This window comes from Dromiciops gliroides, chromosome 4, assembly GCF_019393635.1.
Source record: "Dromiciops gliroides isolate mDroGli1 chromosome 4, mDroGli1.pri, whole genome shotgun sequence".
NCBI classification, from domain to species: Eukaryota; Metazoa; Chordata; class Mammalia; order Microbiotheria; family Microbiotheriidae; genus Dromiciops; species Dromiciops gliroides.
The window spans coordinates 410,218,104-410,244,731 of record NC_057864.1 but is presented as its reverse complement, the minus strand read 5'-3'; the positions used below and the strand labels follow the sequence as shown (position 1 = coordinate 410,244,731).

Below are 26,628 nucleotides of genomic sequence, written 5' to 3'. Positions count from 1 at the left end.
TAGGCCATGCTGGTTTTTTAAATGTAATCCCCAAATCCCTATTCTTCCTTCAAAGAATAGCTGAGATACTACCTCATGTAGAAGTCCTTTCCTAGTTTCCTACATGATTAATTTAATTTCTCTGATGAAATTGCAATTTGCATATACTTTGTATGTACTTACTTCTGTACTTGTGATATTCCCCTAGGAGAATGCAAACTACTCAAAACAGGCAGAGCTTTCACTAATAATTTTGGCACCTGGACCTAAGGAAAGTAGCATGAAGCATGCCCTAAAATGTCTTTTTTCTTTGAATAACAAATTTATTTGAGTATAAGGAGAAGGGAGATACACCAAAATACAAAGTGTTAGCAGTAGAGAGGGAGAAGAGGGGTGAAGAAGGGAAGAAACACAAGGGAAGAAATAGTCTTTGTGGGCAGGTTTCCCAGGACACTAAAAAACTGTTGTTAGGGTGCTGGGGGGGGTTAGGGTGCAATCACTGGAAGGACACATTCTGAAATCTTCCTATTAAAACTGATTATTCTTGCTAACTAGGTTCAGAGATCATTTGTTTATATATTGCTTCAGGCCTGATGGTCAGATAGGTGGTACAGTGGATAGAGCACTGGCCCTGGAGTCAGGAGGACCTGAGTTCAAATCTGGCCTCAGACACTTAACACTTACTAGCTGTGTGATGCTGGCAAGTCACTAAACCCAGATTGCCTCAAACATCCAGGGTCATCTCCAGTTGTCCTAATCTATATCCTGCCACTGGTTCCAAAGACTCTGGAGGAGAAAGTAAGGTTGTTGACTTTGCACAGCTCTCCCTCACTTAAATGCAGTTCACTACAAGTAATAATATCACCTCCTGATAATCATCCTCTTTGAGAATGAAGGACAACAACAACACCAACAACTTCAGGCCTGAGAAGGCTACTGGTATTCCTATACATTTTTGGTACTGAGGATAAACGCCTGGTTGGCCAGCTGGGAATTCTGAGTTTTCTTTTTGTATCCTCAGAACAAAACAATGCCTCCAGTATAGTAGGTACGTAATTCATGTTCTTGAATTGAATTAAATTGAGTCCAGAATACAAGAGCAAATGGTAAAAATATGAATTTGTTCATGTGGAGTCTTTTTTGGTTTCTCACTATTCGCTAGATCACAAAGATAAGGGTTTTTTTTAAATTTTTTTGTTCCTATTTCTACATTGTTTTTTTCATTAATGTAACTTGCAAGTACTCAGATTAAGCTCCTTTATCTTAAGCCTAGAGCAAATGTTTTACAAGCAAGTTAGAGAATTACTGAGCTTTCAATTAAATATCCTGACAGGCTTTGCAATGAAGGTACAAGCAGGTGCTACTCCATTAACCTTGGGTTAGCAAATTTATGTTGTTTTACCAGAAATGTCATGGAGTTGCTGATATGCCAACATTGCCATTAGCGGCCTTTCTTTCTCACCACCTAATAAAACCTATAATAAGTATATTTAACAGCTAACTGGATTTCCTATTTCCTCAGGACTAGTTCTTCTTTTACTTATTGGGCACTGTACTAAGAGACAAAAGAAAAAGGAGACAAAGGAAATTAACCTTTCAACGGGAAGTTTATATATCTGTGTGTGTGCATGTATGTATGTATATATGTTTATATGTGTGGATATACTTCATATTATATATATGAACAAAAATAAAAGAATAAATGCATAAATAAATACATGAAAATACATATAAATATGTGTATACAGTATTTGGAGTATATATACATATTCGATGTTGTTCAGTTGTTTTGGTTTTTGGTATGACTCTTCATGACCCAGTTTTGGTGGTGGTGTTTTTTTGGCAAAGATACTGGAGTGGTTTGCCATTTCCTTCTCCAGCTCATTTTGTAAAGGAGGAAATTGAAGCAAACAGGGTTAAGTGACTTGCCCAGGGTTACACAGCTAGTAATTGTCTGAGGCCAGATTTGAACTCATGAAGATGAGTTTTCCTGACTCCAGACCCAGTAATCTATCCACTGTGCCGCTTAACTGCTCCTATATATACATAAACATATCTAGTATTTATATAGTCATTTGAGGTTTTCAAAGTTTTCAGACACATGAGCCATATGTATTATATACTTCACATACATATAACATTCTTTGTGCATAAAAATGCTTTACATATAATTTGATCCTCACAGCAACCCTGGGAGGTAGAAGCCATTATTGGGCCCATTTTATAGATGAGGAAACTGAGGCAGACAGAAGTTAAGTGACTTGACCAGGGTCACATAGTAAGTGTCTGAAACAGGATTTGAACTCGTCTTCCTGACTTCAAATCCAGATGTTTATCCACTATATTACCTACCTACATAACTATGTAGGGATTCTTCATCAACCAATCTTGGATAAAAGAAGGAATAGTTCCTAGCAGTCAGTGAAACTTAAGTTTCCTCCTGTTTTCCCCTAGTTCCTCTGTTCCCTCCACTTTATCACATATCCATTGGAGTATACCTGCAGTTTAGCTATAATGAGAAGCAGCTACTAACATTAGATGCATGATTCGAACATGGGCTCAGAGACAAAGGACTATAAATTCTGGCTCTATCATTTACTACCATGGTGATCTGGGACACATCACATCACCTCTCTGTTTCTCAATTTTCTCATCTATAATGAATAAGTAGTAGTAGTAGTAGTAATAGTGTACCCCTGTGGTCATATCAAGCTTTAAATCTTGTGGTCCCTTTCATGTGATCCTCACCTTAGATGCAATTGTCTCTATGAACTTTTCCCTGATCCTCAGCAGAAAGCATTTATGCTTCCTCAAATGAGCTTCAGAGAACTCTTTTCTAGATCACTCTTTTGCTTATATGATTCCTACCTTGTATTATAATCTGTGTACCTATTGTATCCGCTCTGTATAGAATCCAAGTTCCTTGAGAACAGGGACTGTATCACTTTTTATTTTTGTATTCCCTCTGCCTAACTCACACTAAGTACTTAACAAGTATTTGTTGAATTGAATTGATATACATGTCATTGGATAGGAGTCCATAATGTGATACAAGTAAATGAATTTTTCATGTTCCATTTTGAAGCAAGGGGACTTTTGTTAATCTTTAAAATGAGTTTTAATGGTTTCTCTAAAAAAGTTTGTGTTTGTATATTGCAAAGTAACTTTATGTCAATTCTGGAAGAGTTGAAATGACACCTACTCATATGGGTGTCATTTAGTGGATGCAATCTTGGTATAGCACCGTATACAGTGGGCACTCAAATAAATGCTTATTGTCCTCAGTTCCCATCCCCTATGTCCAGTTTGGTGAGCAACTTAAGCTTTTCATTGCCTCTCCTTCATATCAACTCTGTGGTCTAGTTACTGAGAATTCAGTTACTATATATATATATATATATATATATTTTTTTTGGTGAGGCAATTGGGGCCAAGTGACTTGCCCAGGGTCACACAGCTAGTAAGTGTTAAGTGTCTGAGGCTGGACCTGAACTCAGGTTCTCCTGACTCCAGGGCCAGTGCTCCATTCACTGCGCCACCTAGCTGTGCCAGTTACTATAATTCTTAGTCTTCATTGGATATTTGGTGATGTGGATCACCATTAGTGACAAGTGTCCTCATTATGCTTGCTGACCCTTTGTTTCCTAAGTTTTCCTCAAACATCTGATTAGTAAGTAAAAGCTAATAATCTATACATTAGATATTTGGAAAAAAATTGGCCTTGTGGCCCACTCAGTAGGTAATACTTTATAACTTATAATGAGATTTTGTTTTTTAGACTTCATTGGTTGGGGTCCAAGGTGGGCTTAATTTCTAGTAAATTTTCCTTTGAGTGAATAGTCTTCAGAGAAATTATTATTAATAACCAATAATTTGGGGAAATCCAGAGTTCTCCCCAAGTACTGATTTAAAAAAAGTAAAAAGTACAGTCTCTTGAAGGACATTGCTGATAGGGAGATTGGACTTTCTTGTTCAAGAGCCCACCCTGGTGGAAGCTATTGTGTTCTGCTCAGCTTTGGGTGGGGTATATATTCTTTGAATAGATAGCCCAAAGCTGTTGGTGATCTGGAACAGAGATAGTTTCTCTGTCCAAGGGTGACATGATGTCACCCAGCCCTTCATTTTAATAGTGCTCACCTTCCATTGTGTTGGCCAATGAGAGTTGATTACCACCCCTCAGGAACACTTACTCTTTGAAGGGTATTTGAACTGTGAACCCAGCTGCCATGATTGTCTTTGGTCTGAGACAGCCAAATGACCATGCTTTTATTAACAAACTGCTGGCCTTATTAATAAAATGATTAAATTACACAGAAACTATGTCTCTCAAACCTTTTTATTTTTTTAATTTTTATTTATTTTTTTTAGTGAGGCAATTGGGGTTAAGTGACTTGCCCAGGGTCACACAGCTAGTAAGTGTTAAGGTCTGAGGCTGGATTTGAACTCAGGTACTCCTGACTCCAGGGCCGGTGCTTTATCTACTGCGCCACCTAGCTGCCCCTCTCAAACCTTTTTAATCATCACAGTCTTATAGAAATATCACATTGTACTATTTTACAGGTGGAGAAGGAGAGTTACAGTGCAGGACAAAACATAAGGAATAGAGCCTGTGCCCTGAGAACATGCAATGTTCTTGGTGAAGAATATACACACACACACACACACACACACACACACACACACACACACACACACACACACACACACATATATATATATTCATTTATTTATTTATTTTGCGGGGCAATGGGGGTTAAGTGACTTGCTCAGGGTCACACAGCTAGTGTCAAGTGTCTTAGGCTGGATTTGAACTCAGGTTCTCCTGAATCTAGGGTTTGTGCTTTATCCAGTGTGCAACCTAGCTGCCCCAAGAATATTATTTAAAGTATGTGAATATAAATAGGGCTTTTGTTAGGCTAAATCTTTAGAACTACATTCTTTCTGTAGGTATGGAGAGAGAAGAATCCATTGAATGTATGATAAATGAATATATTTTGTGTGAACATGTGGAAAGGGTATAGCAATTGAGGACCACAGAGTTTATTTGTTTGCCTTTTGGATCACTTTCCATTGTGAAATAAAATGTTAGCTTTTCGTTATTGGATCCACGAATTGAGAAGAAAATGGCTTGATTTCCATCATGTCTGATATTTCTGAAAATAAATTTAAAGAGCAAGGCAGTACATTGTAGTAGTAGAAAGAACAATAGATCAGGGCAGGTCTAGTGAAGTAGTCATTGTTTATTAAGCATTGTGCTAAGTGATTGGGGATTAAAAGAAAGGGGTGAAAAAGTCCTTGCTCTCAAGGAGCCCACTGTCTAATGGGGAGACAACATTTGAACAACTAAGTGTAAACAAGATATAAACAGGATGAATTGGGGTTAGCCTCACAGGAGGCCTTTCCATCCATGAAAGACAGCCACAGCAAGTATCCTGTGCAAGGAAGAGCAAGAAGGCTAGTATCTTGCTTTAGTTTATGTAGACCCATAGTAGGTGACTAAATTGAAATGTGAATAAGAAAAAAGGTTTAGAGTCAAAGTTTTTCTGGTTGTTTTCCCCTTTGAACTGCTCACATGCCTTCATTAACCTTCATTGTCTAACCTAATAAAGATTGAAGAAATTACTGATTCCTTGTGAACCCTTTCATCAATGATGAATCTGATTCTGATAAAAAAGCATAGGCTCTAGTATTCACTTCAGTAATCTTCATTTAGTAAATGAGTTAATAATTGAGGGAGGTAGATTGAAGGATGACCGCCTTTTAATTGTTTCAAATGACTAAGAGAATATTTCTTTAAATTTGTGATTTATTTCTAGACTTTCTCAAATCACATGGTATTTGCATCCACTGATACCTTGAAAGACTGAAAAGGGGTTCTTATTTCAGATCTATATAGAGGTCCTGCTACTGTTTATGAACAAGGGGAGGTAGGATACCTATTGGGTCTTTTTATCCTAGTCAAATAAATTTTTTACTAACTCTTTTCAATGTACTGACTGTGATCTTTTCTTACACAATTTCACCCTTATGCCTGGAATATCTTCTCTTAAAATTCAGCAAGCCATCCTTTCTGCTTATTTAAAAACTAGACTCAAGCCCTAATCTCATACTATTTCTCTTAATGCTTTCTCTAATGCTGATGTTTTTAACCTTGAGTCCTTGGACATTCCCTCCCCACCTCCCAAGAGTCCATTAACTCAGGTGGGGGAAATTACACTTTTATTTTTACTAACTCATTCTGAGGAAGGGTCCATTGTCTTCACCAGACTACCAAAGGGGTCTATGATACAGAAAAAGCTAAGAACACCTGCCATAGGGGCTAATCGCTCCAAGTCATCATTTGAACGTCATTCAAGGTCTCTGGTCCTAACCTGCTCACTATTAAGTGGCTAGCTCTATTCCACCTTGATATATCATCTGCCCTGATCCCACCCCAAGGTGTGTTTGAACCAGTACTCATCATAATCTGTACCTTGGTACTGGTTGGAATCTTTCCAATTTGGAGGAGTGAGAGAATGATAAAGCTTGACAGTTCCTTTGCAAGTAGAGGATAGAAATATCAAGGGCAACTAGGTGGCACAGTGGATAGAGCACTGGCCCTGGAGTCAGGAGGACCTGAGTTCAAATCTCACCTCAGACACTAGCTGTGTGACTCTAGGCAAATGCCTTAAACATCTGGAGCCATCTCCAGTTGTCCTGAAATATATCTTGCCACTGGACCCAGATGGCTCTGGAGGAGAGAGTGAGGTTGGTGACCTTTCACAGAGCCTCCCTCACTTAAATCCAAATTCAGTGCAAATCATGACATCACCTCTTGATGTCATGGTCCCCTTTGAAAATGAAGGACAAGAAAAATGGTAGAAGGATCACATGATAATTTTAAGGTCAGTGATTCTAAGGTCAATTATCAGAATATGGGTCATACAGCTGACTGACTGGAATTGGAATATAATATTATAAGTGACACACAAGGTCAAAACCCATGTGATCAACATAATATGAGTCTACATGGGCTAGTGAAAAGTAAGGTCTATATGGTGACAAGTGTAAAATAGCAAGGTTTTAAGTTTGACAAAGAATTTGTTCAATTAGCTACAGTCAGTATTCTGGGAGTATGCTCACCATCTGTGACTAGATGCATTCTCTAGTTTCCTAAAAGTTCATCTCAACTGTATGTATAACTCCTGATATTTCCATTATCACTTTCCTTGATCACAGTCATTTCTAAGGGCTGAAGTACAGTTATCTCTTCCACATAATAAGGGTTGGGGGAGTAGCACCCCCAAAATCTAGAAAATCTATGTAAAACATTTTGGCCATCTCTTCTTCCCAGAGAAGAAGTCTGAATTTTTTCTTTTTCTTTTATAAGGTGTTTATAGTACCTTATTATAAAATCTGGTTTGATATTATACATTATTATACATATATTTTATGCATTTCTGAGTTTCTAAACTTTTTTCTGTATCATCTGCTGGCCTTTGCGTGTGGTATACAGCTTCTTCAAAAACTCTCCCCAAATTCACATTTAATTTCTTAAGCTGACCTGTGATATAGTGAAATCATAATGTGGAAGGGATAACTGTATGTCACTTTCCAGGGCTCTTACTTTAATAAGGCAAGCCAAACCGACCACTTTTAATTCTTTTTTTTACCATCTTATTCCCCATCTGTAAAAAATGTGATTATTAACAATGTTTTTGCTTATTTAGGGTTTTTTTTGTTTTTTGTTCCAAACCTCTAATTTCCTCCATGAGGGAAACTTCTAGTGTTAATGCTTCCACTGACATAGATCAGCAACACGATTATAATAGAGTTGCCTGAGAAGTTAAGGATTTGGTAGTGGTTGCATAATTAGTGGTTAGTCTATGTCAGATGTTAGACTAGAACCTGGGTTTATGAAAACCAGCCCTTTACCCACCTTACCACACCACCTCTCAATGGGGAAATTATACACCCATTTTTGTTGTTGTCCAGCCATTTTTCAGTCATGTCTGACTCTCTGTGACCCCATTTGGGTTTTCTTGACAAAGATACTGGAGTGGTTTGCCATTTCCTTCTCCAGCTCATTTTAGAGATGATGAAACAGAGACAAACTGGGTCACAGAGCTAGTAAGTGTCTGAAGACAGATTTGACCTCAGGAAGATGAGTCTTCCTGACTCCGGACCTGGCAGTTTAGCTATTGCACCAACCGTCTTTTATAGACCCATTCAAGGATCATTGGTGAAATGATTGCAGTTTGCAAGATGGAAAGGACCTCACTCATCTATTTTCACTTTTTCATATAACTTATAAGGAAATTGAGGCCTCACAAGATAAAGTGATTTGCAAAAGGTCCCATGTGTAGGAAGTAGCTGGGCCAGAATTTGAACCTAGGTCCTTTGATTCAACAAACTATACCATGCTTTTATTCCTCTTAAAGTCTTCTGTTTTGGAAATTTGGGGTTGTTCAAAACCTCAAAAAGCATGATTTTCCTTGGTCCTGGGAAGGATGGTCTTGACATTGTGTAATAACAGCCACCAGATGCCATATGGTTCCTGGGGTTCCTGATAAGAGACATTATCTGGTCAAAATGCTGGTTAATATGTTTGGAATGCTTCTGGTTCATATGTTCATACCTAGTAAGTTTCACAGAATAGGTCCAACAAGAAAAAAAAATCACTACCTAAAGGAAGAGAATTCATGTAAAAAGAAGACTATTTTTTGACCAATATGGAAATGTTTTACATGATTTTATATGTATAACTTATATCAAATTGCTTACCATCTTAGGGGGTGAGGGAAGGAAGTGATGGATAGAATTTAGAGCTCAAAACTTAAAAAAAAACCAAATGCTAATAATGTTTTTTACATGAGATTGGGGAAAATAAAATATTATTTTAAAAAATTAACTATTTTTTCATGCAGAAAGATTTAAAGGGCAGTGTCAATGTGGTACAAAGGCCAGGAATTGGGATTATCAAGGCAATTTAGGGTTATGAGGTAATTCAAGACAGATTTGAGGAAAAATTTGCTGTAGAATATTATAGACATATAAAGAACAAGATGCAGATAAATTCTTCTAGGTTGAGATGATTAAAGTACTATTAAATTATAAAAGAATTTTAAGTTTCTTAGATCCATTTGTGCAAGTCTTTTATTCCTATAGCTAGAAGATGAATGCCTCATATCATGATAACAATAAATCTTTAAGAGGAGGCTGATGAACAATAGGAAACAATAGCTGTTGTGCAAAATAGGTGAATTTTAAAAGAATAATATATTGGGAAGGTAAGTAAACAGATTATATGCTGTAGCTGTTTACTGTGACATTCAATAAAAGGCCATACTAACTAATCATGGCAAAATTTAGTCAACATTCCCCCACAATCCTCAAGCTACAGTCCATTAAAAGTGAAGGATATAAATTGCTGACAGAAAACCCAGGGAGCTCACATAATTCCTTTGTAAGGGCCCTAGTCTGCTTAGCTGTTAAATTTTGAAGTGCTCTAAGTCCTGGATAATTAACTTCTCATTCTAACATATGCATTTTCTGATAGTTCAGTTTGACTTGCATTTCTTACAACCAAAAATGCTACCAATGCTCTATTAGTCAGGAATTTATAGATGATATTCTTATCAGATTTAGATCTGGAATGGAACCCAGAGATTATCTAGTCAACTTCTCCCCAGCACTCCATTTTTTATAGATTATTTTACAGATGTTTCCCCCATTAGATTATGAACTCTTTGAGAGCAGGGATGGTCTTTTGCCTTTCTTTGCATCCCACACACTTAGAAAATTCCCGGCACTTCATAAGTACTATTTAATAAATATATTAGAATGATAAAATACCTTAAAATGGCACTTAATAAATGTCTACCAATTTAGATGAGAAAATGAGGCTTATTGAGGTAGTGATTTGTCTATTATCATTTACCAGATCTAGAATGTAGCTAGGTCCTTTGACTCTAGAACCAACATACTTTGGACCATAGGTTTTTTGGTTTTTTCTATTGTGCTTTCTTGTTACTGCTATCTTCTGTTTGGTGATGTCAGTACACACTTATCAGATTAGAAACTGGGAAAGAAATTGAGAACTTGTCCATTTTACTTTTTGGACTACGCTTGGTAAGAGATAAAGTTGAAACTTTTAAGTTTTGAGTCTATCATTAAATTACATTCACCCAAGGTAGGCCAGTTGCCTGTCTCCTTGAATAGCTGAGAGGTAACTATTCTCTCCTTACAATAAAAATCAATCTTATTAAGAAGGACTTTCCATTGAGCAAATATTTCAATATTCTTCCATTCAGAAAAGTTGCTTTAAAGAAGTTATCTTTGAATTGCTGATCTAAGTTTGGTGTCACTACTGACATATCCCCCTTTAAAAAAAAACTACCATAGCTAATACTTTCAATTTGGTGTTGAGCTGTTGTTCCCACTCAGCATACAAACTAGCTCCCTAACATTCGCATCCTGAAGCTACTTATATCACACATATGATTTCAAAACTGCCCCCTCTTCCCTTCAGACATACTAAAGTAACCACTGTCCATTATATCATATGGATCTTAGCTATGTTATGAACACTTCATTAAGGAACCATTCCCCCACCCCGAAGACAGACATATCTCTCTTTTCATTATTTTGTTTTACTTAGAAAAATTCATTTGGAACAATTGGAAAATCCAAATATGTTTTCTTTATCTGTACATATTAACAGTTTACTCAAATTCAGAAAACAAATAAGGGGAAAGTTTTCAATAGTAAAACCTTGTTTTTAACTGGAGCAAAGGGGTATTAAAGTTATAATTTTACAAATTATGTATCATTGGGGACTTTGATGACTAGAAAAGGAGGTAGGTGGATCTCATAGCTAGAGTAAGAAATAACAGATGAACAGCTTGAAAGTCACATTGGTACTCCTGAAATATTAAAGACACCAAGGGAAGACCAGAGAGCTTAGTGGATCATTGCTGATAGATTATTTGGAAAAAATGTGGACAAGAATCACACAGGATCAGAAGGTGAAGAAGAATTGTGAGCTACACACTACCAATCTATGAAGAGATCCACAATCTTGAAGGACCAGGCAGGCTCACTTATGATCATTCATTTGGCTACTTTCACTATTTTCTTAGAAATGTAATGGGGGTAGAATTGGAAGAAGTTTCTTTTTCCATAGTGGCCTTGTTGGATGCAGCATCTGCTATAAAAAGAGAAGAAATCTATAGTGAGAATGGGAGACCACAGAGGCTTTCTATGAAATGGAAAGGAGGTAAGATTTGCCAGTACTCTCTGAAGAAATTCTGGCTTTTAAGTGAATCTTTGCATGAAAATGAAAGACAGCTACAATTCCAAGTAGATCATTGTAAGGGAGCAGGATGTAGACTAATTTTTTTGGTGCTATTGTTTTTGGAATCTAGTGTGGGTTAAAGGAATGGACAGAAAATTGAGATATAAATTTTAACTTTTTTCTAAGGGCCTGTAAAATTAATTTTCATATAACTGTTTCTTTCAGCTGTGTGTGTGTGTGTGTGTGTGTGTGTGTGTTTACGGGGAGAGCTAGTACTTTATCCCTTGTATAACCTTAAATAACTTAATCTCCAGGAATTGTGATTTTCATCTAAGTGAAAGGGAGGCAATGCTTTTTTGTCATGAGACAATACTTGAGGTTTTGGGAGCATGATGCACATTATCCAATCAGCTGGTTTTTATTATGCATTTTAAAAAGTGCATTGTTGCAAATTTTTAAGAAACAACCAAGTGGCTTTCCTTAATTTCAAGCAATATCATAATTTCAATTTCTCCCCCCCCCCGTTGCTATTATGTGGTACCTTTTGAGAAGTAGCAAAAATTAATGAGAGATTTCATAAAACCTTCATCAATGAGCAGATGTTGGGTTTATTTTGTCATCTGCTGGGCTATAAAAGATGTACAGCCATTCTATATTTTAGATTTAATTGGCTTCAGTATATGCCCTTTTGCGTTCACAATGAGACAACAGTCAATAGCCTCAGAAGAGGGCTCACTACTCTTACCTTAACGTGGAGATGAGTGGCATATCTCATTTGTGTTCTTTTAAAATGCAGTGACAGGTTCCCAACTTAATTTTTCTGAAGTAGGAATTGTAATTAATATAAATTGTACCAGTGGGATTTATTTGTGGAGTGACCTACTTTTCATTATTCCCTAAAGTGCTGTCAGGCATGTTCACCTCCGAGTGATATCATATATGCACACATTTTATGTGGACAGATGAGTTTTAACTAACCTTGTCACTCAGTAAAAGAACATAAAATGCACACAATTTAGAGGCAGTCGAATAGTTGAAAGCATGAAAAGTTGTTTGAAAACAGTGATTTTTCCAAACATAGGAAGCATTTTGCAAAGGGGAATTGTACTTCCACCTTTTTAGTTAACTGGAAGGGGGGGGGGGTTGTCTACCCTCTTTATATAGTGGAGACAGGAAGTGATGGACCAGATGTGTCTGTATTTGGAAAGCTCGATATGCTCTTGGGTTGGACAGAGGCAACATATGGTGCAAGCGATGGGAATAAAAGAGTTTATTTTTTCTGGAATAAATATATGAACTGATTCTCTTATAAGTAAGGCAAGCAATTAAAAAAAGAGGTGGGAGTGGGAGGGGGAATTAAATTCATTGTTAAATGAACGTGTACCAGATGATCCTGTAGTTTCTTAAAGAAAAATACCTTTCAGTCTTCCTCCTACTTTTTTCTGCCCTGTTTCTCGAAAAGAGATCTACTTCTTTATTTAAAATGAATCGAGTCAAGTGTATAGATGAGGAACCCATCTCTCCTTTTCAGCTGAGCCACATAACATGTAAACAGCTGACAGGTGTGCTATGGTGAACTGCTCACCCAATCAGCCAAACTGAGTATCTGTGACAGTTTGAGAGATTGAACTGGTTTCTTCTGAAGTCCAGCCTGGAAAGATTCAAATGTGTACTTGCAGCTTTTCTGATTGTGGCTTCTGAAGCTCCTTAGAAACTGAGTAACTTTACTGTTCTGTGGGAGGAGAGGTGCAGCCTTGAAAGCTGGTCAGGTTGTTGTTGTTGTTGTTGTTTCTCTCTCTCTCTCTCTCTCTCTCTCTCTCTCTCTCTCTCTCTCTCTCTCTCTCTCTCTCCTCCTCTCCTCTCCTCTCCTCTCCTCTCCTCTCCTCTCCTCTCCTCTCCTCTCCTCTCCTCTCCTCTCCTCTCCTCTCCTCTCCTCTCCTCTCCTCTCCTCTCCTCTCCTCTCCTCTCCTCTCCTCTCCTCTCCTCTCCTCTCCTCTCCTCTCCTCTCCTCTCCTCTCCTCTCCTCTCCTCTCCTCTCCTCTCCTCTCCCTTCTTTCTGTGAGCTGACAAACAGAGCCAGGCTTTTGCTGAATGAAGCCACAGCCTCTTTTACTCTGAGAAGTGATTTCAAGGCAATGATGAGATAGAGCCAGTCTAGCTGTTTGATTTCTTTCTTTCTTTTTAAATCCGTTGGCTGGATAAAGGAAGACATTGGGGTGGGAGAGGAGGGAGAGAAGTAGTACTGCTGCTTGCCCAACTCCTTCAGGTGAAGCTGACTATAAGGCGACAATGACAAGAAAGATAATGGATTTTTTTGGAATTTGACTGTCACTGATCATTGGAGTGAAAAATGATCAGGCTACCACACAAGAAACTACAGAAACTGTTTCTAAAAAAGGTAAGAGGCTGGAGCCCCAGCTTCATCAGAGAGGTGGAGGGCAGTTTGGGGAAGTTTGGACTGTTTTTGAAATCACCAAAGGCATGGGCTTTGTGAAGTTGGGACTCAATCAAAAGTTATTTGGTGGGATAGTGTGAACTTTTCTGATTACTCAAAATTAAAATTATATCTATCTATCTATCCATCTATCTATCTGCCTATCTACCTATTTATCACCTATTTATCATCTATCTATCATCTACCTATTTATCATCTATCTATCTATCTATCTATCTATCTATCTATCTATCTATCTATCTATCTATCTATCTATCTATCTATCTATCTATCATCTCCTTGATATAACAAATGACACACTTGTGAAGTGATTCATTCACCAGGAAGTTCAGCCTCTCTTGGTATTGGTGCCGTTTTTCCTTCTCTTGCTGATGTGAAAAGTGCTATGCATCCTAGGCAAGAAGAGCTTCATTTTAATGTTCTCAGGTATTGCTCGCCACAGTAGGGGTGGTGAAAGGGAGCCCCTCATTTATCAGTGTGCTCAATTTAAAGATGATAAAAGTGGGTAAATGCTTCTTCCAGTTGTAGATTACTATGTTTAAATTTTTTATTTTGAGGATTTTGTTTAAAAAAGAGATCAAAACATTCTCATAAACTAGTTGATGAGGATTTAGCGGTTTGTTCATTCATTTGCCAAATAACTTAAACACTTGTCCCTAGCCAAACATAATGAACATACGTGAAATTCCTAGCCAGCTGATATAGACTATCTTCTACAATCTGTTTGTTGGACTGATGACAGAGATTAGTCTAAAATTATTATATCCTATATAATTGCCCTTTTATTTAAAATCATAATTTTCTATAAAATTAAGGGAAATAGTGAGAAATTACATTTTTAAAAAGTTGATTTAAAATTCCAATTTTGATAGTATGTAATTTAGGAGCCTTTTTTAAAAATAAATTTATTTTTATTTGTATAAGGATTTATCATCTCTCCCTCCCACTACTCATAACTTCCAATTGATCAATTAAAAAAAAAAAAGAAAACTCATAAAAAAGATGCATAGTCCAGGAAACAAAAACAGATTCTCTACATTGGCCATGTCCAAAAATATGTGTCTCAGTCTGTCCTTTACAATACCTTTCTGGCAGGAGCTAGGTGGCATGTTTCATCTTCAGTCCTTTGCTTTATCATTGCAGTGATTAGAGTTCTAAAATCTTTCAAAGTTATTTTGCTTTATAATATTGTCATTATGTAACTTGTTCTCACTTGGGAGGCTTAGTTTGCATAGAAATTTCCTTTTTATTGCTTAGATCATCCTTGGAAATCTTTGTAAAATGTCCAGTATCTCTTTCCCATGAAGTTGCTCTATCTGGTCTATGTGAATATCAGTACCTAATATATGTGTACATGTATGTGTGTGTGTGTGTATTATAAGTGAAATGGTAGAACTTTCTTTTTAAAAATTACTTGTACATAGCATAATTTCCTCTAGGTAATCATCTCTCTACATTGTTTCTTTTGGTTATTTTTGTTCATTTAGGTAGACTCAGGATGAATTTATTTGCCTAGTTTGCTCCTACATGGAAATGATATATTTTAACTTAGTGTGAATTCTTTCAATTTTTTTTTTTTGGAGAGAATTTTGACATGATGGATGTAATGTTATCTTCATTTCATGTAGCTGTGGATAAGCAAGAATAATAAGGTATTGGGTACTATTGTTTCATGGAGAATTTTAATATAGCCAACAAATATTAAGCACGTATCACAGAAAACAAGTATGAGGACTTAAATGTTCCAATAAACAAACACAGCCATTATCCATTACACAAATCGTTTTCTCTGATGGTATTTTCTATTTGTAATGATTTCATTCTTTGATATAAGTACCATCAGACTCAGGCAAGAAAGACCTTGATAGAACAGCTAGTTCATCCTGTGTTTTTAGGCATTCTAGGAAAACAATAACAACTGAAAACAACAATAGTAGTTTGATACTGGGCTATTTTATGAGAGGCATTCCAGGAATAAGGAGGTAATAGTCCCATATTCTGCCCTGGTCAGGCCACACCTGAAATAATGTGAATTCTGGACAACATATTTAGGAAGGATACTGATAAACTGGAGCATGTTCATAAGAAAGCAACCAGAATGATGAAGGGTTTTGAGTTTATGACCCATAGGGATCGATCAAAGGAACTGAAGATGTTATCATAGTGATTATTATTATTTTATCTTAAAGAATAACAGAATTGGAAGGGAACTGGATGGTCATTTAGCTTATAAGCCACTATTTGTAGAAATAAAGACAGAACCAAATAAATAATTGGAGAAAAATTGCTCATGGGTAGGATATCAACATAATAAAAATAATACCACTACTTAACTCAATTTACTTATTTAGTGTCATAATGATCAAACAACCAAAGAATTATTTTACAGAACTAGAAAAAAATGACAAAATTCATATGGAATAACAAAATATCAAAAATCTCAATAGACAAAAATGTGGGAAAATGGGAACAAGGCAGGTCTCATAATACCAGATATCAATCTACACTATACACAGTAATTCACAAAACAAAGAGTACTGTTTAAAAAATTAGAGAAATCAATTAATGGAATCTATATTAGGTACATAACTTTGTTGTTTATCTTCATTTTCAAAGAGAACCATGACAACAGGGTGATGTCATGGTTTGCAGTGAATTGGGTTTAAGTGAGGTCACCAACCTCACTCTCTCCTCCAGAGCCATCTGGGCCCAGTGGCAAGATATATTTCAGGGCAATTGGAGATGACCCTGGATGTTTAAGGCAATTGGATTAAGATTAAAAAGGGAACAATTAACTAAGAAAAAAATCTTTGCAGCAAATTTTTCTGATAAAAGTCTCACTTCCAAGAAATATATATGAGGTACTGATTCAAATTTACATGAATTAGAGCCAATCCCAATTGTTATATGATCCAAGTGTAGGAATAGTTAGTTCTCAAAGGAAGAAACAGCCTATCTCTAGTTTTATGGAAAAAAATGTTTCAAGTAACTATAATTAGAGAAATCAAACAATTAAGGGATCTTACCTCACATCCAATAGATTAGCAAAGATGAAAAAAGAGAAAATGATCAATGTTAGAGAGCTGTGTGAAAAAAGGCACACTGATGCACTACTGGAGTTGTGAATGGGTACCAGCATTCTGGAAAACAACTTGGATACACAAAAATTTACTCAACAATGCATGTCTTTTGCTTCAATTATACCAATGCTAGGCCTATACTGCAAAGAGATTAAAGAAAATGAAAAAGGTCCTATATGTACAAAAATATTTCTATAAATTCTTTTTGGTGGTAAAAAAACTGGAAACTAAAGGGATTCCTATCAATTGTGGAATGGTTGAACAAACTGTGGTATGTGGTTATAATGTAACACATTTGTACATGCTTTAAGAAATCAGGAAAAACATGGTTTCAAAGAGATATGGAAAGACTTGTCTGAATTGATGCAGATTAAAGTGAGCAGAACCAGAAAAATGTACTATAACATCAATATTATTTAAACCAATGATTTTTGAAGACTTGTATGAACTGATAAATGAAATGAGCAGCCAAGGGAACAATTTACATAATAACAGCAACACTAAAAATAAACAACTTGGAAAGACATAAGAATTCTGATCCAATTCAATAGCCATCCATAATTCCAGAGGAACAATGATGAAACATTATGTCTGTCTTCTGAAAGAGGTTATGAACTCAAGAATGCAGAATGAGACATTTAGATTCTGACACAGCCAATGAGGAATTTTGATTTTTTTGACTACGGAGATTTACTATGAGGATTTTGGTTTTCTCCCCTCCTCCCAAAGGGTTATAGGAGAGATAAAATAGATTTCTGTTATTCCAACCCATACTACAAAAAGGATCCTCACTATAATATACTCATTAAGGGATATTCACCTGCTGCTTAAGGACCTCCAAAGAGGGGGATGGGAAACTCATGACCTTCAGAAGCAATCATTAATATTTTGGGGATAATCCTAATTGTTAGAAAGGTTCTTTTCCCTAATGTTTAGCCTATATTTTCCTCCTTGAAACTTCTATTCACTTCTTCTACTTCTGCCATCTGGGGATAAGAAGCCAAGCCTCTCTTCCACCTGATAGACCCTGAGATATTTGAAGTCAGCTGTGATGTTTGTTCCCCCTTAGTCATCATCTGATCCTTGTTGGGTATGAAAAAAGACCTTCACCATTCTGGTTGCCCTTTTCTAGACACTCTTCAACTTCTCAATGTCCCTCTTCCTGAATTTGGTGGCTAGAATTCATCACATTATTCCACGTGTGGTCTGACCAGGGAACATTACAGCAGAGCTATCAACTCCTTATACTGAAGGCTATGGCTCTCTTAATGTAGCCCAATATCACATTAACTTTTTTTCGCCTCTTATATCATGGTCGACTTATATCGAATTTATAGCTCACTAATATCGAATTTATAGCTTACTAAAAACTCTCAGATATGTTTTAAAACAAGATGCTGTTTAACCAAGTGTCACCTGTCTTGAACTTGTGAAGTTTATTTTTGGAACCAAAAGTAAAGATTATTAGTTTTCTCAATGAGATTCATAAATCATTAAATAGAAAAAGACCTGCTAGACTTCTTTTAATTTGTAAACTTGCCAGAAAAGAGCTTGTTACAACGAATGGTTTTGCTGAGGATTTATAAGGTTGCTTATTGTATAGAGGTAATTTCTAATGATTGATCTTTACACCAGGATAAAGTTTAAACCTGAGATTTCATCACAGTAGAATTAGTCCAGTATTCTCGGCTGTCAAATATCTATTGTCCAGTGTGTTCTCTCTCCCAACTCTGACTCTGCCAGATTTATGTAATCTGCAGATTTGATGTTTACCACCCATGCCTTAATCCAAGTCATTGGAAAAATGTCAAATGTCACAGGGTCAAGCAAGGATCCCTCAGGTGTGTTATAGATCCAGCTCTCCAAGCTGACCAAATCATTGGTGATTATTCAATCAACAAGCATTTATTAAATATCAACCATGTGCCAGGTACTACTCATTCAGTCAATCAATAAACATTTATCTTATTGGGAAGGTTTCTAGCTTATCTCCATTACAGATAATGCTTACTGATGGCTTTAGTTAAATACTATTTATCATTTTAAGGAAAGCTCCAGGGGGCAGCTAGGTGGCACAGTGGATAAAGCACCAGCCCTGGATTCAGGAAGACCTAAGTTCAAATCCTGCTTCAGACACTTGACATTTACTAGCTGTGTGACCCTGGGCAAGTCACTTAACCCTCATTGCCCCACAAAAAAAAAATAAAATAGGAAAGTTCCATTTATTCCTGTTCTCTTTGGTGTTTTTGATAGGAATGGGTGTTATAATTTTGCCAAAAAGCTTTTTCTGCATCTTCAATAAACATCTATTAAGCACCTTCTATATGCCAGATACTCTGTAAGCACTGGGGTTACAAAGAAAGGTAAAAGTCAGTCCCTGCTCTCAAGGAGTTTACAGTCTAATGGAAGAGACAACATGCCAAGAACAATCTACAAACAAGTTATACATGCAATCAATAGGAAATAATCACCAGAAGGAAGACACTAGTATTAAAAGGGGTTGGGAAAGGCTTATTGTAGAAAATGGGATTTTAGCTGGAAGTTGGAGGAAGACAGGAAAGTCAGGAAGTAGAAACAATGAAGGAGAACACTCTCTACATGGGGGACAGCCAGTGAAAATGTTCTGAAGTCTGGCAATGACAATTGTAATATGAAGAACAACAAAGAGGATGGTGTCACTGGAATATAGAGTACATTTCTCACATGTAAAGTGGGGATAATAGTAGTATTTACCTTAAGGAATTATTGTGAGGATCAAATGAAATAGCCTAAATAAGCCACTTTGCAAATCCTAAAGCACTATGTAATCTTAGCTCTTATTAATAACCATTCAACCAGTTCCGAATCTGAGTGTACTATCAAGCAGCTTGGCATCTCTTTTTCAAGAGTAGAATGTGAGAGTCTTAAGTCTAGGTGAACTTTATTTATAACATTCCCCAAATCTACCAGTGTAGTAAGCAAATAAGGTTAACTTGATGTGATTTATTTTTTATGAGGCCATGTTGGTTCTTTGTGAACAAATCTTTATCCAAGTATTTGCTAACCATTTTTTATTTATGAATTCTAGAATTTTGCCAGTAATCAAAGTCAAAGTCACTGGCATATGGCTTGCCAACTCTTCTCTACCCATTGAAAATCAGGACATGGGGCAGCTAGATGGCGCAGTGGTTAGAGCACCGGCCCTGGACTCAGGAGTACCTGAGTTCAGATCCGGCCTCAGACACTTGACACTTACTAGCTGTGTGACCGTGGGCAAGTCGCTTAACCCCCATTGCCTAAAAAAAAAAAAAAAAAAAAAAAAAAAAAAAAAAAGAAAATCAGGACAGTATTTGCATTTTTCCAATCCTATGTATGGTATTTTTTCCATTCTCCACAATCTTTCAAATATTAGCTATCATATCCATCAGTTCTTTCAAAATCCAAGGATCCAAATCACTGGGGCCAGGTGATTTGAATTCAACGAAGGCAGCCATGTGAGCTTTTGTTTGCAAATATATTATAACAATTAATATAATATTACAATAATTACATATAAACAATAATAACAATAATACAATAATAAAAATCTATAACTGATAACAATAATATTACTATAATATAACAATATAACATAAATGATAAAACAATAATATAATTAATATAATAAATTAGTAAGCGCTATAATAATCAATGATAGATATTAACCATGTTAATCACTTTTTTCTTCTGTCCTTTTCAGTCTATAGGTCATCTTGGCACAGAAAAAAAAATACAAAATAATAATTTAGCAGTTCCACTGTCTCTCTGTTGCTACAGGGTAGACCAAAAGTCACAAAGGGACATTTTAATAAATTTAAGAAAAATATTTTCTTAATTTTTTGCCATTAATGCAATTTGATTTTTCACATATAATATAAATTGATTTCTTATACATACTGTATATGATGCTATGGTATTATAAATTAAAAACAAAAAATAGAGGAGTTATTAAATATTTGTGACTTTTGGCCCACTCTGTCCTTACTGTCCCATCCACACCTTACAGTGATCCTTTCTCTTTTATTCTCTTCTTAAAGATGTGCAGAGATCAATTTCACAAAGTTCCATCCCAGTGTTTTATTATCAGGATAGTCAAGAAGTTATTTTTTTTTTCTTAGAGAAATCTCACCTACCTTGATTTGTATCATTTCCTTTTATTTAGCCTTCCATGGATAGCAACAATGGCTTAGCAACTGTCTCAAACTCTTAAGGTAGGAGTTGTCACATTATTGTCTCCCTTCAGTTAGGGAAAATAAAACAAACAATTCATTTATCCATTTCTTGAAAGCACTGGCCCTGGATTCAGGAGGACCTGAGTTCAAATCTGACCTCAAACACTTGACACTTACTAACTGTGTGACCTTGGGCAAGTCACTTAACCCTCATTGCCCTGCAAAAAACAAAACACCAAAAAAAAGTACGGTGACCAAAACTAGATCTTGCATGCCAATCAATGGTATCTTGTACATACTTTATATTTACTGGTGTGCATATTCTATTCTCTCACTGCTCCAATAGGGCAAAGGACCATTTGGTTTCTGAATTTGCATCCTCAGTACTTAGCAATACTGTCCACATAAATACCTTTTGAATTGAATTGAACTGTGAATGTTGAACTCCTTTTAGCAAATCCTGATATCTTGTTTACTATTTATTTTCTTGCTCCTAATACAAAGCATGACTTCCTTTCTTTACTGTTTTAATATTTTAGATTTCATAGATCTTCAGCAAATGGGAAAAAGAAGAAAGACAAAAGAGAAAGTCATATGCTGTATTAAGAGACAGTGTAGTAAAACATAAATATTATTGATTAGTAGCCTTAAGATATAAATTTTATGTGAAAACATAACATTAATAATAACTAGCATTCATATAGCACTTTTAAAGCTTTGAAAAAAATATTTTATAGGATTTCATTTTTATCTCAACAATTCTTTAAGTGAATGCTATCATTATCCCCATTTTACAAATGAAGAAACTGAGGCACAGAGAGGTTATTTCCCCAAGGTCACACAGCTATTAAGTTTCTGAGGCTATACTTCAAGTGAGGTCTGTCTGACTCCAAGACCAATGTTCAAGCCTCAGAGCCACCTAGCCTTTAAGAGTAGGCTATAAAGATATGTACAAAAGAAAGATATTATTTAAAGTAGGAATATATATGTATAGATATAGATAGATAGATAGATAGATAGATAATGGTTGAATACTACAAGAAGGTGGTATGGTCCAGTGAAAAGACTCTAGAATCAGAGGAACTGGGTTCAAATCCTGCCTCTTCTGACAAGTTACTTTTCTTTTCTAGTCCTTACTTTCTTCATCTCTAATATGAAGGAATTGGACTAAGGTGGCCTGTGAGGTTCCTTCCAGCTTTAGATCTATGATCTTATGAGCATTTGGGAAGTGATAGTATTGCAATAATGAAGAAGATCCCACATTTCTCTAAAATCTCTTTTTTTTTGTGGGGCAATGGGGGTTAAGTGACTTGCCCAGGGTCACACAGCTAGTAAGTGTCAAGTGTCTGAGGCCGGATTTGAACTCAGGTACTCCTGAATCCAGGGCCAGTGCTTTATCCACTGCACCACCTAGCTGCCCCTAAAATCTCCTTCTAAACAAGTTATTTCGGTTTTAATGATCTCTTATTTACTGGAAGGGGGTTGCTTAAATGATTTTAAATATTCCGTTTTGAAAGTCCTCCATCGGGTATCAAAAGTGGCCAGTGGAGCATTCAAACAATAAGGTTGATTATAAACTTGGATCCAAAATGTAGGTCAAGTAGTCATGTTTATTCATTCAGTAAATATTGTTTAACACACGCTAACTGACTAGATAATGTGGGAGGAACAAAGATGTGCCTCCAGGACATTATAGTCAGTTTGGAAAGATAACACATGCAAGTTTTTATATACTTCAGAGATTTATGGCTTTGTCAATGTGAGTGCTCCTCGTATCAATGCATAGATGGCATCCCCTAGATAGTTTTAAACAGTTTTTTGCTATTAACAAACTCATCACCCTTTATTCATCCTGGTAGTGAACCTCCTCAAACTTAGGTCAGATGGCAGACATATGCAGCCCATCTCAAAGATGACATAGGATCTGCTAGAGTTTATGATCCATCCTCACTGCCCCCTGAGAAACCAGGGTTACTTCCCCAACACAATGAACCATCGGAAGAAGGTAGACTTAGTTAGAGAAAGCCAAATGTAGTAGCCATGATATGAAAAGTATATGAAGTGTTTAAGGAGTTGTGACTCTGAAGGGCTCTCATTTTTCAGAGTAAGTAGAAGACACTGCAGGCTGGGGATTTGAGGGAAACACTCATGAAGGAAATGAATCTGGGCTTCAGACTGTGGATAGAATTTGTATGGGGAGAGGTTGGTGGGGGATAGAAAAAGAACATGAGCATGTCCTCTTTCTACTTAGAAAAAAGAAATAGAAGTTAATAGGTAAGATATGTTTGAAAAACTTGTTGCCAGTATCCATGCTTTGTTTGATTTATAGCAATTTTAAAGGAACATTTATTGATTCCTTTTCCCATTCTGAGGTCATTATCTTTGGTTTCAGAGCAATATAAGATGAGGTTTTTTAATCAGTTATAATTTAAGAATTCAAACCTTTTGATAAGTTCTCATTAGTTTTCAGCATACTTTAGGGAGAAGAGAACGAAATGGTAGGCATTATTTTCCTAGTTTTGCAAAAATTAGTTTTGTTATAGTATTAATAATATTTTTTGTTGTTCAGTTGTTTTTGTTGTGTCCTGTTCTCCATGACCCCATTTGGGGTTTTCTTGGCAAAGATACTGGAATGGTTTGCCATTTCCTTCTCCAGCTCATTTTACAGATGGGGAAACTGAGACAAACAGAGATAAGGGACTTGCCTAGGGTCACACAGCTGGTGTCTAAGGCCAGATTTGAACTCATGAAAATGAGTCTTCCTCATTCCTAGCTCAGTGCTCTGCCCATTGTGCCACCTTGTTGCCCTATTAATAGCATAGACATATTTCATCTTTGCCTTCATAGATAGCATATTAAGCATGTCTTATTAAGTAACAGTTGTAATGGACTGTTAACAATGTGAAAAAATACTTTTATCATTATCATGGTTAAATTTATCTTCTTGTGAAGTTTTCTCTGAAAGGTTTTTAAAAATAGGTGCTCCCATAATCTCATGCCTTAAAAAAAGTATATTATGTAAGGTTGGAACAATAATGGTAAAAGATAATGGTTGAAGGATATTTAATACAGTAACTGTAGGAAAGTATAAAATGAAAAGTTTTATAGAAAAAACTTTCATATTTAAATGTAGTGCAATAAAAAGAAATTTATTTTTCCTTTCTGAGTTAAAACTCAAGAGGCTGTATATGTGGTTGTTTTGTGGTATAAAGTATGATCAGCAATTAAATTAGGTTAGTTGATAAAAATCCTGGCTAAGTAAATTTGAACTTGTTTAGTATTGAGGGGAAAGGGTGTAATTATATTGGGGTTTTTTTGTTTTTTGTTTTTGTTTTTTTGCGGGGCAATGGGGGTTAAGTGACTTGCCCAGGGTCACACAGCTAGTAAGTGTCAAGTGTCTGAGGCCGGATTTGAACTCAGGTACTCCTGAATCCAGGGCCGGTGCTTAATCCACTGCGCCACCTAGCCGCCCCCTATATTGTTTTTTTTAACAAAATTATATGTACATAAATATATATATATATATATATATATATTTGAATCAGAAGACTTAACAGTGAGGCTAATATAGAGTATGTGTCAATTTTTACTATTTTTCCTTATAACTTTTCACTTCTGGAAATCTCAGGGGTTTTTTAAATTTCTTTTTTTTGAAATCTGAGTTTTATACATGTGGAATGATTGAGATTAAGTATTGATACTAAGTATGGATAGGACTTAGGATTCGAGAAGTAATTGTTGGCTGGATTCCTCTTTTTCCTACTCTACCAATGTAAGTTTCCATTCAACAAAAATACAAATGGATGATAAATCAAGGGAGGAATATGGGAGAAAAACACAAAACATATTATTGTCATTGGAAACCTAAGAGCTTAAAATGTGAATAGAGGCTTAAAGGGAGTGGAGGACAGTGGGATGAGTGCTGGATCAGGAGTTAGCAGAGAGTTGGTTTTGAATCCTATCTGGAATACTTACTAGAGTTGTAAAAGAAATGAGAAACTCAATCTTTCTGATGCTTAATTTTCTCATTTGTAAAATGGGGGTAATAATATCAGTATTACTTATCTCACTGGATCATTGTGAGAAATATATATATGATAATATACTTAAAGTGCTTTGCAAACCCTTTAATACTAGCCATTATCTTTGAAATGTTGACGTATACATGTCCATGTGAGCCCAGTAGATGTCTGATATTTCTATAATCTTCCAAACTTCCATTTTAATTTTCTTTAGGTCAATGACATTGTAGTATTTTCCAATTCATATACTTATTGTGTAGGAATGTTTTCTCTTGTTTGCTCAGATGTATATGCTTTTGATGATGGGGTACCTGGCTAAGGGTGATTTGATGCTTCGTAAAAAAAAATGTAGAAGAAAGTACTGAAATATATCAGTTAAGAGAGTATGTGTGGAGAAAATTTTAGGAATTATATAGAGTTGAAAAATATTTTGTGATATGTGAGTGTAGAATACATTTTTGGTAATGTACCTTTCAGGGTCAACTAGATGGCACAATGGATAGAGCACCAGCCCTGGAGTCAGGAAGACCTGAGTTCAAATCTGGTCTCAGACATTTACTAGCTGTGTGACCTTAAGCAAGTCACTTAACCCTCTTTGCTTCTATTTCTTCATCTGCAAAGTGAGCTCAAGAAAGAAATGGCAAACTACTCCAGTATCTTTGCCAAGAAAACTTCCAATAGTATCAGACATGACTGAAATGACCAAACAAAAACAATGTAGCTCTATTATGTTATCAGAGATGGTTTTCTGAAGTTATACTAATGAAGTTTTATTTTCAAAATCTCACTTCAAAGAAGGAATATTTAAATTAAGGTCCATAAACTTAAAAAATATTTTGATAACTATATTTCAATATAATTGTGTTCCTTTGAAATCTTATGCATTCCAATTTTTGTATTTAAAGGATTTTTCTCATGCATTTTATTTTATTTAAAAATTTTTTTTGGTGAGGCAATTGTGGTTAAGTGACTTGCCTGGGGTCACACAGCTAGTAAGTGTCAAGTGTCTGAGGCCGGATTTGAACTCAGGTCCTCCTGACTCCAGGGCTGGTGCTCTATCCACTGTGCCTCCTTGCTGCCCCTTGTGCATTTTATTTTAAATATGTAAAAACATTTTGGTGTACAGGTTTCACAAGACTGCTGAAGGGGTCCATGACATATAAGAAGGTTAAGAATCCTAGCCTTAAAGGAACCATGTCTATGTGTTAGACACATAGGAATCTGTCATCCCATCATTGTGGATGTTCCTTGCATTGATGCATTTTGTGGCCCATCCATGCCTGCCCATTCTGTATATTCTTATTCATGTGCTTCTGTAAGTACACCACAAGGGGTCAACCCAACATGCTAGAGGCTCTCATTGCTTCCTCCTGACATCTAGTGGATAACAACGGAGCATTCTGGCTGTTGACTTGTCAGCCCTTATCATCATCACTTGAGCAGCCCATCTTCTCTATCATTCATTTTTCCTTCTATGTGTATGTGGGTAAAACTGTAAAAGGGAAGTCAAATGAGTAATGCCAAAATTAGGAATCCCAGTCCCCCTTTGGAATTCTTTTGATAAAACAATATAAGTCACTTGTTTTGATTTGCATCGTCTTTTGACAAGCATGCCTTGTCCTTTGCC

The 26,628-nt window shown here is 36.1% G+C and overlaps 1 protein-coding gene across 2 annotated transcripts in view; it reads left to right on the top strand.

Annotated features, from left to right (window-relative positions):
* Positions 1-26,628, top strand: part of RPS6KA2 (ribosomal protein S6 kinase A2) — a 599,568-nt gene that overhangs the window by 87,435 nt on the left and 485,505 nt on the right. Inside the window, exon 1 of one of the 2 annotated variants that reach the window (XM_044005231.1) lies at positions 13,350-13,652. The exons of the other annotated variant lie outside the window; for it this stretch is intronic. Coding sequence (XP_043861166.1) covers positions 13,605-13,652 — 48 coding nt within the window. The 5' untranslated portion in view covers positions 13,350-13,604. Of the gene's footprint in view, positions 1-13,349; positions 13,653-26,628 lie in introns of those variants that run through there. 2 annotated transcript variants of the gene reach the window in all.